Source organism: Saccoglossus kowalevskii, chromosome 8 (genome assembly GCF_978046115.1).
Source record: "Saccoglossus kowalevskii chromosome 8, keSacKowa6.1, whole genome shotgun sequence".
Taxonomy (NCBI): Eukaryota; Metazoa; Hemichordata; class Enteropneusta; family Harrimaniidae; genus Saccoglossus; species Saccoglossus kowalevskii.
This window is the reverse complement of record NC_140648.1, coordinates 30,728,132-30,742,074: the sequence shown is the minus strand read 5'-3', so window position 1 is coordinate 30,742,074 and position 13,943 is coordinate 30,728,132. Positions and strand designations below refer to the sequence as shown.

General features: G+C 33.4%; 2 protein-coding genes across 7 annotated transcripts in view; one reads left to right on the top strand and one right to left on the bottom strand.

The window, feature by feature from the left end:
* LOC100377482 (voltage-gated inwardly rectifying potassium channel KCNH6-like) overlaps positions 1 to 3,268 on the top strand; it is a 79,782-nt gene extending 76,514 nt beyond the window's left edge. For all 3 annotated transcript variants that reach the window (XM_085502493.1, XM_085502495.1, XM_085502494.1), the window contains 3 exons: positions 19 to 145; positions 303 to 554; positions 1,521 to 3,268. In XM_085502493.1, coding sequence (XP_085358619.1) covers positions 19 to 145; positions 303 to 554; positions 1,521 to 2,236 — 1,095 coding nt within the window. In that variant the 3' untranslated portion in view covers positions 2,237 to 3,268. The remainder of the gene's footprint in view (positions 1 to 18; positions 146 to 302; positions 555 to 1,520) is intronic.
* Positions 3,269 to 7,399: 4,131 nt separating this feature from the next.
* LOC102805130 (uncharacterized) overlaps positions 7,400 to 13,943 on the bottom strand; it is a 32,525-nt gene continuing 25,981 nt past the window's right edge. For all 4 annotated transcript variants that reach the window (XM_085502488.1, XM_085502489.1, XM_085502490.1 and 1 more), the window contains 2 exons: positions 11,082 to 11,187; positions 7,400 to 10,647 (listed from right to left, as the gene is read on the bottom strand). In XM_085502488.1, the coding sequence (XP_085358614.1) occupies positions 10,589 to 10,647; positions 11,082 to 11,187 (165 nt within the window). In that variant the 3' untranslated portion in view covers positions 7,400 to 10,588. The remainder of the gene's footprint in view (positions 10,648 to 11,081; positions 11,188 to 13,943) is intronic.

Sequence of the window (13,943 nt, the reverse complement as noted above, 5' to 3'; positions counted from 1 at the left end):
AAAACACTTCTTTTACAGCGAGAAATAGCTTGTATCATGACGCCGTACCTGAGCAGGCGATTTGAGTGCGATGATTCAGTGGGTAAGCAGATTACACTGCTAGAAGATATTCCAACACAAATACATCGTGTATTATGGAACCACGGCAAGTCTCAACACGGTTATTAGCATGCATCCATCATGTACCAGGCGTCTTCCTGGCATTCATCATTTTCTAATTATTGTTGGTGTTTTGCATTTTTGTTTCTGGAAAAATAGCATTGGTAGTTTTGTCAACATGGTTGGTATGTTTGCTTTCTCAGATGAGTTGGAAGATCGGTTTGACCGACAGCGTATGATAATGAAGAGAAAAGTGACAAATGTCCCGGATGTTGCTAGTGCGGCGACGAGAGAAGATAATTTATCGAGCGCAGGTAGCAAAGACAGGCGACGTGAGAGCGGTGTAGGCATATTGGAATTTTCACCCGACAAAGCTGGTAGAGACATAACGCCGTTGAAAATGAACCTCACGTTGAACCCCAAGTGTATAACAGGGCCATTTGGAGCCATAGCAGGTTAGTACAATGCGTGTTTGTGAAATGTTGTTAGCGGTGTTAGTAATCATTTGGGGAGAGGGTATGTGCGATACGGGAACATGATTGTTTCCTTGTTAAAAACTAATTACATTTTGATGAGTGTGTTAATGAATCTGATTAATTTAACATTAACTTAAAACGTTCTTGCAGCACATAAAAAAGTATTCGTTTGATGAGCATTCCATTTTCTAATACGCATGCGCGTCGAGTGTTTTAGTAGGTGCAATAGCATTGCATTTAATTTTCTATCAACGTGTAATGTAACCAGACTCGGTCTACAAAATGCAGTAAAAACAAGAATTTCTTTAAAAAAATATTTGTTTTCGACCATATTGCATCATTAAACCCCGGAGGACTGGTGTAACATTGATTATTTTGTTTACGTGTAACGTGATTCGCTTGACACAGTAAGGTATGATTTATGGTAAAATGATAATAAAATAAGTAACGTCGTTTAAAAAACAAAAACAAAAAAAAAACTACACCCACTGCTACGTACAGATGAATAAAGCGCATGCGCACTTGTTATTATTTTACCGAACGAACTGCCATTTTTGCTGCCAAAAGAACGATTTTTATTTTACAATAAATTAGTTTATACCATTCCTATCTAGTTGAAAATATCAAACAAAATTATTTAAACATTTTAAAAGTTATCCACATTGTCTCTTTTAAGGTATGTGGTCGTTGCACTGCGCGGTGTTCGGTATGGGACCCATGCAACGTATACGACGCGTGTACAATATATGCTTCATTTTCACGCGCGACTATCACCGTTCTGCAGATACGCTTTAGAAAAAATCTTAGAAATTGCATGTTTTATTTATTTATTTTTTCTTCACGCACAGATTTCTTCTTCTGAAAACCTATAAACTCGTCATACTGATTTACACCTGGCTTTGGAATCATGTTTTAATATCCATATTCTCTTGTTTGTCGCCTTAGAAACATTCTCATGTGCTAAAATGGCTGAACTACACCACAGACAACAACACCTACTCGGTGAACACGAAGAAACATCTCCTCTAATGAAGAAAAAACGGGGCTATCAACAGATTTCCGAGACAGAAGATTCCGAGGGTCCGTCAATTATGAAACGAAAGTACCATCACTACACGTTGGAATCTGATAGCAGTCAGCCAGGGCCATCGTCGGGACGACCGTCTTCTAAAGTATTTAGCAGTGCGGCAGAGACTGAGACTACGTCATTGACAAACGTTTCTCTCTCGAGTTCAATCCGACCACATGAAAATGAAGATATTGTCACAACTCGACAGCCACGAACCGATCACATCGCTGTGCAGGATATTCATATTACAGACCCTATTATTGAACGGCGCTTTGACGATTTCACCAACAGGATGGGTTCGTTTGAAACTAAAATGGCATCCAGTATGACAGAGATATATGAACTCGTTCGCCAACAGCAGTCGATGTTGGCACGTTGTCAACAAGGGACAAACGAAGATACCAGTCAAGACACTTTACCAACCAAGGCGCCGACGAAGGCGCCGCCCAAGATGAAATTTACGCCATTAATAACCCGATCTGGAGGAGATTCTGGAAGACTGTGGAAACGTATGGTTGAAAGAAGACCACAGCCAGAAATACTTGAACTTAGTGACTCTGCATCGTCCGAAAGTCTGCCAGATGAAGCCTGAACATAAATAGCTCAACCATCGAACAGTCACTATGAAACTGACTATGCAAACGTAGATCTGGGCAAGGAATTGTTTTTACCTTGGCTATTTATGTATACTTATTAATTACGTTGCCCAGTCTAACTATTACTAATACACGTATTTAAATAGTAATAATGTTTTATAGAAAATATAGATAACAAATATTTGTATAACGGCTCTTCCACAAACTTTAATTTGGATACCAGTATTACGTACAACTTGTAATTGGAAGAAATTGTGAAATTTCTCGATAAAAAAAAATGCAAGAGAAATAAATATGGCCGATAATATTGATGCCTGGCATCTCAAAATTAATTTAATAATAGCAAAGTATTTGTATTTAGATCTGTTTATTTGGAAGACATGGGTGTAATGCTCATATTGGGCACAGCCAAGAATTACAGACATAACCGAGAACTGAACTGCGTTTACGTTGTGTGTACGCCGCGTTTCTGGAGACGTGTGTACGCCGCGAGTCTAGAGTCGCTTGTAGTCGCTGTGAAACTGGAGACACGTGTACACAAGTTATTTATACCACCTTTGCGATTCAGCATCTTGTATCGTATCGGTATTTCAATTCTAGGAATTACTGTGCAAGACGTCAACTACAGTTAACGCACACAACAAGCAATGAAGCACCTTTGGTGTGCGTGACAATCTTTCCCACTGTACAAGAAATGGTTACACTATTCTGTATCCGCTTGTAACTTCAACGGGAACTGAAATGTATTAAGTAATCGTCATCCTAGTCGCCATTGTGTATTGCTACGAGCGTGCGAGCGTCACAATAACAACGCAGAGTTCCCGTGTCTCCAGTAACAAATAATGCTACTAAACGCTCACTGGTTATCGTACACTGTTGTATACAGAGGAATAATTCTACGCTGTTATGTTGTCTATTATGCAATTATTTATTTATTGCGAACAAATACAGCATAATATATGTTACGTGTATTGTAAATTCCTGTAAATTTGAATCTCTCAATAAAGCAATACAATCGAAAACACTGACTGTCACGTCCCGACGACACATTATATAAATTGATAAATAGACCACATAAATCATAGAGCATATATTCATGAATTGTGGATTATTACAGTTGTTTTTTTCATAAAAATTAACATTTGAGACATAATTCTCATGAAATTATCTGTGGCCCATGTTTTGTGCGATCTGTTCGGTGACTTAATCTGAACGCTTGGTCTGATTGCAACGAATGTGAGTTGTGATGAAAACTGCCGGAAATAATTGATTTATAATTTGAAACAAGTACCGGTAGTATTGAGAATACCTGTATATCGTCGTACATGCACTTCAATTCGTTAGTAAACCCCTAAGACCCAAACCACTATCGATCGTGCTGTAGTGCTCTTTAATAAGCGTTGTGCAAATATAGTTATGTTGACATTCGCAGTCAAAATTACACTATTTCAAAAAGGTTCGAACCCAACTTAAGATTGTATATCATCTTCCCTATGCTTCATTATGAGAAAAAATGAGGCTACCTGAAAATTGTTCGGGAAATAAGAGCCTGAAATTACATGCAAAATGGTAAAAAAATTATAATTTTTGCTCTAGATTCTACGATGATATAGTTTTTTCCTATCTTGAAATTGTGGTTGGTAAAATGAGATTGTAGAAGTCGAAGTAGATTGATATGAATCCAAATATTGTTAAATCATTCCAATAAATTAACATTTATTTCAGTGTGATGACACTTGTATACATAGGATAGATGTCCAGTAGCAATCTTAATACCACAACGTTTGAATTCAGCTCGAGCTGACTTTAGTCTTGATGAATAAAAGATTTAAACATGACCGTCATTTAGTAAAGTGTAATAACAAACACATTTATTTTATTTCATTTATTTAGTTGTAACATATAAATAAATAACAAGTCACTTGTTCAAATAGCTGGTTGATACTAGTGACGTCATCATGAGTAACTCGACAAGACGTCTAAGCGCGCAAGTGAACGCGCATTTTTAGTTTAGACTCATTTTTGATAATCGACAATAATATTAGTATTGTAATTCTTGGCGTTTTGAATCGCATATGCATTAATAATTGAGTATTCTCCAAAAATTGGTGTGATTTGATAACAGGTTGTCATGGGTATAGGAAAATGAGGAGGCTTGTGCACGAGCGGGTCGAAGAATATCCAGAAATGAACACTCCCAAACATTAAACGGCCGCAAATTCAAATTCAATTCAGGCGACTGCTATAGCAGATTTAAAAGCGATCGACCGATCTTAAAGTTAAGCTACATCGAGATGTGTGGTTTTTGCATGGAGACAAATTGAGCAAAATGGCTTACATAACTATTATTCTAGGTGCGGGCTGGATATGCATGTATATGTATATCATTTTTGAATATCATTTTTAGCATAGTTCATACTGCCCTCTAGTGTTCAGATTTAGATGTTCGTTTGTTTATTAAACCCGGAGGTTCGTGTTATGTTGCAACAAGTCCCACACGTGTTGACAAACACTGTAGATATGGAAATCCCATTAAGAATGTCTTTATAACTGATTGTTAAATGAGAGAACATTTTGACTTATCCAACTGTGATTTGGGAAATCAAGGCGTCGGATCAGATGTAGGTAGGGCGGAATTAAAAAAAATCACAAAATCAAAATCAAAGTAAAATAATAAAATAAAAAGGCATTAATAACAAAAGTAATAAAAAATTAAAATAAGTTTATAGCCAAAATAATTAAAACCCGTACACTACATCAGATTTTAATCAGATTGATTTCAATTAAGAACTAGAGATATCATTAGAAAATGAACAATATGTATAGTATCAAAGCAATCAGACTTGCAGTTGTAGTTATCAATCAAAGAAAGCTTAGAAAGAACTCCCATGTGCTGAGAGTATTGGAGACACATTAAATATAATTTGAAATTACTTAGCTGAAAACTAATTATGTAAATCAGAAAATTAACATGAACAGATTTGATTGTAAAACTAATGGGGTCTGCACAATGTAACAAAAACTCTATGTACCAAGTTTAATTGAAATGTGATTAGAACCAAAAAATTATGAATTATTATGCTAATTAGGGAAATAATATGAACAGAGTTTTACCCTAAACTAATTAGGTTTGTACATTGTCCTAGAGCATCTTTGTACTAAGTTTCATTAAAATGGAAATTAGTACTTTAGATATCAGTGTGAAAGCTTAAAATTGGTTAATTATGCAAATTGGGTAATTAATATGTACAGATTTTAACCCACAATTATCCAGGTCTGTCTATTGTCCTACAGCATCCATGTATAAACAATCATTGATATGTGATGATTAGTACTGTAAAATCTGTATTAGAAACCGCGGCTTCTATTAAAATGGTACAATGCAACAGAGGGAATGCGGCTTCTATTAGAGCATCTACACATATGAGAAATGATGAATTTTTGGTTCTCAAACATTCAAAAAGAATGGGTGCGACTTCTATTAGGGATGCGGCTTCTAATACAGATTTTACGGTACCTGAGATATCAGTGTGAAAGTTGGAAATTGGTTAATTATGCAAATTAGGTAATTAATATGCACAAATATTTACCAAAAACTAATTGGGTCTCTGCATAATTCTAGATTCATTGAAATGTGATGATTAGTACTTTAGATATCAGTAGAAAAGCTGAAAATTAATTATGCAAATTAGGTAATTAATATGCACAATTATTTACCCTGAAACTAATCAGGCCTCTGCATAGTCCTAAAGGATCTATGTACCAAGTTTCATTGAAATGCGATGATTAGTACTTGAGATACCCGTGGAAAAGCTGAAAATTAACTAATTATGCAAATTAGGTGATTAATATGCACAAATATTTATCTGAAACAATCAATCTCTGCATACTGTAAAAAGGTTAATTATTCACTGGGTTTTAATTTAGCTTATTTCGCTGACTGGAAAATGCGCTAAATTAAAACCCAGTGAATATGTAAAATTTAGCATAGAACACATTATCTAAATGACGAAACCGTGAATTTAAAACCCACTGAATATGCCTGAAATGGTAAATCAGTGAAATTTAAACCCAGTGAAAATTAGTCATTTTACAGTAGTCCTTGAGTATGTAAGTACCAAGTTTCATTGAAATGTAATGCTCACTGCTTATATCAAAAGCTGAAAATTAATTAATTATGTAAATTGACTAATCATTATGCAAATTAGGTAATTAGTATCCACGGATTATTACCAAAAACTAATCAAAACCTAGCATTTGTTCAGAGCATCTATGTACCAAGTTTCATCAAAATCCAATGAGTGGTTGTTTAGATATCAGTGGAACAGTCATGGAACCACTAAAAAATAGCTAATTATCATGCAAATTAGTTAATTAATATGCACGGATTTTTACCAAAAACTAATCAAATCTGCGCATATGTTCAGAGCATCTATGTACCAAGTTTCATCAAAATCCAATGAGTGGTTCTTTAGATATCAGTGGAACAGTCATAGAGCAGCTAAAAATTAGCTAATTATCATGCAAATTAGGTAATTAACGAGCATGGATTTTTACCAAAACCTAATCAAAACCTAGCATTAGTTCAGAGCATCTATGTACCAAGTTTCATCAAAATCCAATGAGTGGTTGTTTAGATATCAGTGGAACAGTCATGGAACCACTAAAAAATAGCTAATTATCATGCAAATTAGGTAATTAATATGCACGGATTTTTACCAAAAACTAATCAAACCTGCGCATATGTTCAGAGCATCTATGTACCAAGTTTCATCAAAATCCAATGAGTTGTTCTTTAGATATCAGTGGAACAGTCATAGAACAGCTAAAAATTAGCTAATTATCATGCAAATTAGGTAATTAACGAGCATGGAATTTTACCAAAACCTAATCAAATCTGCGCATTGGCCCAGAGCATCTATGCACCAAGTTTCATCTAAAAACCGATGTATGGTTCTTGAGATAGCAGTGGAACAGTCGGACACACATACACACATACACACATACACACACACATACAGACACACTAACTGCAAAGACTCCCATTTTGTGCTTCGCACATGGGAGTCAAAAAATAAAAATGTTGGCGGTGACAATTACCGACACACAATCACAAAGTCAACAGCGGGGCATAAAAACTTCTATAATTCACAAAAGCGTTTTTCTGACAATAATATTTTTTATTTCCGATTGTACAGTCATAACTGATTAAAAGAACAGAAGACAGCAAAGAAAGTCAAACAATAACTACATTGTCTGAATAGTCAAAGAATATCATTAAAATTAAGAACTGTGCGTAAAGTAAACATACCTGAATACAAAATAACAATGTATTGATTGATTACCACAAAATACTGCCCTCTACAGTTCTAAAAATCATTTACCGATACATTATATACATTTCATAAAACATTTTGTATAAAAGTTCATATTTACAATCAAATTCACTGCCATGCAGAATTTTTATATTTAGTATAATTTCAAAATATTAAATTGTATATGATTTAATAATACATAAGGCACTGATTTTGCATATTAATCACGCTGATTCTGATTCGAATAAAAAGAATCTTCCAAATATATGTAGTTAAACAAATTGGCAAGTTATATAAATAGAATTTATGAACTAAAAACAAAACTAGACAATACTTTTGACAATAATTATTTGGCTACTTCAAGCTGAATTAAAACAGAATAGATAATATTTGTTGATTGTTGTTCTAAGGAGATGCTGAATTACCGAGTTACAGATATCAAGATAAAACATTGAGTTACAAAAATGAACATGTCCATATTTTAGAAACCCTGCCAACTTTTGTGAAACCTCGCCCAAATTGTCACAAAATAAAAAATCTATGTTGCCCGTAACTTAAATTCAGTTATCTGTTAATTGCAAATCAAATAACAATTTGGACGTAGTTTCACAAAATTTATTTTTGAAACTTGATATTTTCGTAACTCTGTGTTTTTGACTCGAATACAATTAAACATCTAGTTTTAAGCAACTATTCAAAATAGCTAGAACTTTTGAGTAATGGCTTTTCTTCAGCAGCATTAAAGATGTTTTTAAAAAAAGATATCAAAGAATTGCACAAAAAGTCTGGCTATTCTGAATAGTTACATAAGACAACAATTACCAAATAATATCTATCATAAATAATATTTATCAGTCCAAGCAGCGTTCATCTATGAACAAAAATTAAAGCTAATTCAACATAAATGCTGCAGAGAAAAAACACACACAAAAATTTAATTATTTCATCATTTCCTCTCTATTCCTGCCATCGTCTACTGTGCCCTTGAATTTATCAACCCTTTGAACAAAAAGGTTTACTTTTGTTTTCATTCACAAAATTAAAGATACAAATGTTTTTAAGATTAATAAAAAAAAAATAATGTGTAAATCAATGTTTTTGTAGCATTCAAATACTAAATGATAGAGATTTCCACTGATTTTAATTGCTTGAATAAATCACTATTTAAAGCGCGGTGGTCGTTGAGCTTGTGCGACATCTGTGTTGATAAACATTGATTTTCCCACAATTCAATGCACTTTTCAAATGGAAATTACAAGTATGAGATTTGATCTGGGCGCGACTTGCAATATCTAATTAAAGCTTGGTAACGTCCCAGTTTGTACTCCTTGATCTGCGCAACAGTCAAAGTCGCCATCTTTGTTTATATGAGACCCACATATCTCGTGCATGCATGGTACGACGACTACCGCCCTTTAAACAGAATATGCTTGATTATCCTAAACTAAGATGTGAGTAAACCTCAAAATGGTATACATGGTTTTAGCAAAAACTCACAGTTTGAAATTTCCACTTTGCCACATTTCTGTGGCTCTGGTTACACAAATTACAACCATGGAGAATAAATGTCTATTAATATTTCACATTTATCCATTCACCAAGCACAATACAATTAATTGATTGGATACAAGTTACTTTTTTACACTTTGACCATAGCATTTGCACAATGTTTTAAAAGTATGTTTTTGTTTCTCGGTGATGAAAAAAGAAAAGAAATAACTATAAAATTTTCATTGTTTGATATTTAGGTGATGAAAATGATTGATAAACGGGGTAGAAAATTGTAATATAATGGACAAATCTGGAAAAATCTAATTTTGATAAACCAGAGACAAGGTTATCAAGTAAAAAAAAAAACAAGCCATGGTAGCACAGTTCCTGTTAGTTATCAAATTTAAGATATATAGTTTTTTTATAGTATTATAGTTGGAATATCAGAGATATGGATTCAGAAGCTGATGCTCGATTATGATTTTTTAACATTAAAAGAACTGACATTCAGTCATCTTGTATCTGATCGTCAAATGAGTACTTGTCCATATTGAGAGATATTATTGCTCTGGAACAGCATTAATTAAAACAAAATGGCCACTAGTCGGTCATTTTGAATTGGATAGCCAAACCAATATATCTTTTTATCTATGACATGATTTATAATGACTATATAAAATTTGAACATAATCAGTAAATCAGAACAACATTCATTAAAACAATATGGCCACCAGTCAGCCATTTTTAATCCGATCAGAAAAACAAAACAAAGTTCATCAGGGACCCACAATGTCCAATGTATGTACATTTGTACCAAGTTTCAACAAAATCCATCTGTAAACACAAGAGATCCAGTTCCGGAATGCCAGAAATGCTTGATTTTGATGACTTTCCATCACAAAAAAGGCCACCATTTGGCCATTTTGAATCAGATTGCAAAACAAATTGATGTGCAAATGTATAATATTATGTATGATGTATCTATGAAGTTTGAATGTGATCAGTCCAGGCATGTCTAAGATACAGGTCGGGATGCACGCATGCACCCACACACCCACAGACAGAGATCCCTGCTTTCGTACTGCGTCCAAACAGAGACTAAAAATATCCAAATGAAGAATGCTGCATTCAGACTGTAATGACTGGTTATCAGGAATGAATGCCAATATTTCATTTCACTAGAAGATCTTCACAATAAATATAAATTCATCAACAATAAATAATTAAGCAATTATTCCTTAAAACTTAGGCAAAAATATGAACAAAACTTATTGCTAAAACAGCTTTTGTACATTCTTATTTTATGCTTGATATGTGTATGAAAAACGAGATGAATAAAATTGGTGGTGGGAATGACATTAATTCTAACATAATCAAGGTTTGTATAGCCATTGCTGTCAGATGAAGGAATCTTTTAATGCAATGAGCAATATTATTAGTATCAACCTTAGTCATATTAATTTTAATTTTACATGTAACTATGGCAACAAATTGTTGAGTTTTCCATGTGATGATGTCCATCTTATCCATCAAATATGCTCATTAACCAAGTCCTAAGTCAAATTCGACATCTTCTTCATCTCTGGTATCCGCGTTCGTAGCTGTCAAAACAGAAAAAAAAATTATTACATTTATCATCATAGTTTTAAGAATTAATAAATAATAATGGCCTACTTTTATACAATACCAAAATCATTGGCAAGCCAAGTTTAAGCACAGTCTATTATTTTGATTCAATACTGAGACAAAAGTAAAAACAGTCTCAACACTTTCTTTTTTGTGAAACATAACAATATTTTGAATGTTGTTTTTAAATCCTCCACCCCAAATGAACTGAATAAAATTGTTTTGTCAATTGAAAAATTCCTAGTCATAAAAGAATTTTGCTAGTGAGTCTATTTATAAGTTTGGATGCATAACAATAGATAAGCAATACATAAATGTTAATGAAACCAAACTTTCAGACACAAATTTTAATGTTTTATCAAATACCCATTCACTGAATGTGAAAATAATAACTCAGAGATGAACTAACCATTTTCATTTTTCTGACTAAGTGAATTATTGATCAATGCATCTCCAGCTGATTCACTAAAGTTGCTTTCGTGGTCAAAGGTCACGGTCTTCTTATAATCTCCGGCCTGTATCATAATAAATGCATCAATACATACAAGTACAGTGTGTACATAACAGCAGTAATGATCACCACATGATTTAGATACAACTCAAAACACGACGTGTGCTCGAATTTCCCAAAAAAATCTATTTTACATGTGCTGTATACGTCACTATGGTCCCATAACGACTTTGAAACTTTAATTAATGCTACATGCATTTACATAAACAAATTAGTCAGCTGCCAGCAAACTTTTTTTGACTGACTAATCTCACATAATGATTGTAATAAACTAGAACTGTGGTATATGATGACATAACTGACCCATCTCACATAATGATGGTAATAAACTAGAACTGTGGTATATGATGACATAACTGACCCATCTCACATAATGATGGTAATAAACTAGAACTGTAGTATATGATCACATAACTGACCCATCTCACATAATGGTGGTAATAAACTAGAACTGTAGTATATGATCACATAACTGACCCATCTCACATAATGATGGTAATAAACTAGAACTGTGGTATATGATGACATAACTGACCCATCTCACATAATGGTGGTAATAAACTAGAACTGTGGTATATGATAACATAACCGACCCATTTCACACAATGATGGTAATAAACTAGAACTGTGGTATATGATACCATAACTTACTAATCTCACATAATGGTGGTAATAAACTAGAACTGTGGTATATGATCACATAACTTACTAATCTCACATAATGATGGTAATAAACTAGAACTGTAGTATATGATCACATAACTTACTAATCTCACATAATGATGGTAATAAACTAGAACTGTGGTATATGATGACATAACTGACCCATCTCACATAATGGTGGTAATACACTAGAACTGTGGTATATGATGACATAACCGACCCATTTCACATAATGATGGTAATAAACTAGAACTGTGGTATATGATGACATAACTGACCCATCTCACATAATGATGGTAATAAACTAGAACTGTGGTATATGATGACATAACCGACCCATTTCACATAATGATGGTAATAAACTAGAACTGTGGTATATGATGACATAACTTACTAATCTCACATAATGGTGGTAATAAACTAGAACTGTAGTATATGATCACATAACTTACTAATCTCACATAATGATGGTAATAAACTAGAACTGTAGTATATGATCACATAACTTACTAATCTCACATAATGATGGTAATAAACTAGAACTGTAGTATATGATGACATAACTGACCCATCTCACATAATGATGGTAATAAACTAGAACTGTGGTATATGATGACATAACTTACTAATCTCACATAATGGTGGTAATAAACTAGAACTGTAGTATATGATCACATAACTTACTAATCTCACATAATGATGGTAATAAACTAGAACTGTGGTATATGATGACATAACTGACCCATCTCACATAATGGTGGTAATAAACTAGAACTGTGGTATACGATCACATAACTTACTAATCTCACATAATGATGGTAATAAACTAGAACTGTGGTATATGATCATATAACTTACTAATCTCACATAATGGTGGTAATAAACTAGAACTGTGGTATATGATGACATAACTGACCCATCTCACATAATGGTGGTAATAAACTAGAACTGTGGTATATGATGACATAACTGACCAATCACACATAATAGTGGTAATAAGCTAGAACTATGGTATATGATGACATAACTTACTAATCTCACATAATGGTGGTAATAAACTAGAACTGTGGTATATGATCACATAACTTACTAATCTCACATAATGGTGGTAATAAACTAGAACTATGGTATATGATGACATACTAATCTCACATAATGGTGGTAATAAACTAGAACTATGGTATATGATGACATAACTTACTAATCTCACATAATGGTGGTAATAAACTAGAACTATGGTATATGATGACATAACTGACCCATCACACATAATGGTGGTAATAAACTAGAACTATGGTATATGATGACATAACTTACTAATCTCACATAATGGTGGTAATAAACTAGAACTGTGGTATATGATGACATAACTTACTAATCTCAGATAATGGTGGTAATAAACTAGAACTGTGGTATATGATGACATAACTGACACATCTCACATAATGGTGGTAATAAACTAGAACTGTGGTATATGATGACATAACTGACACATCTCACATAATGGTGGTAATAAACTAGAACTGTGGTATATGATGACATAACTGACCAATCTCACATAATGGTGGTAATAAACCAGAACTGTAGTATATGATCACATAACTTACTAATCTCACATAATGATGGTAATAAACCAGAACTGTAGTATATGATCACATAACTTACTAATCTCACATAATGATGGTAATAAACTAGAACTGTGGTATATGATGGCATAACTGACCAATCTCACATAATGATGGTAATAAACTAGAACTGTGGTATATGATCACATAACTTACTAATCTCACATAATGGTGGTAATAAACTAGAACTGTGGTATATGATCACATAACTTACTAATCTCCCATAATGGTGATAATAAACTAGAACTATGGTATATGATGACATAACTGACCCATCTCACATATTGGTGATAATAAACTAGAACTGTGGTATATGATCACATAACTTACTAATCTCACATAATGGTGGTAATAAACTAGAACTGTAGTATATGATCACATAACTTACTAATCTCACATAATGATGGTAATAAACTAGAACTGTGGTATATGATGACATAACTGACCCATCTCACATAATGATGGTAATAAA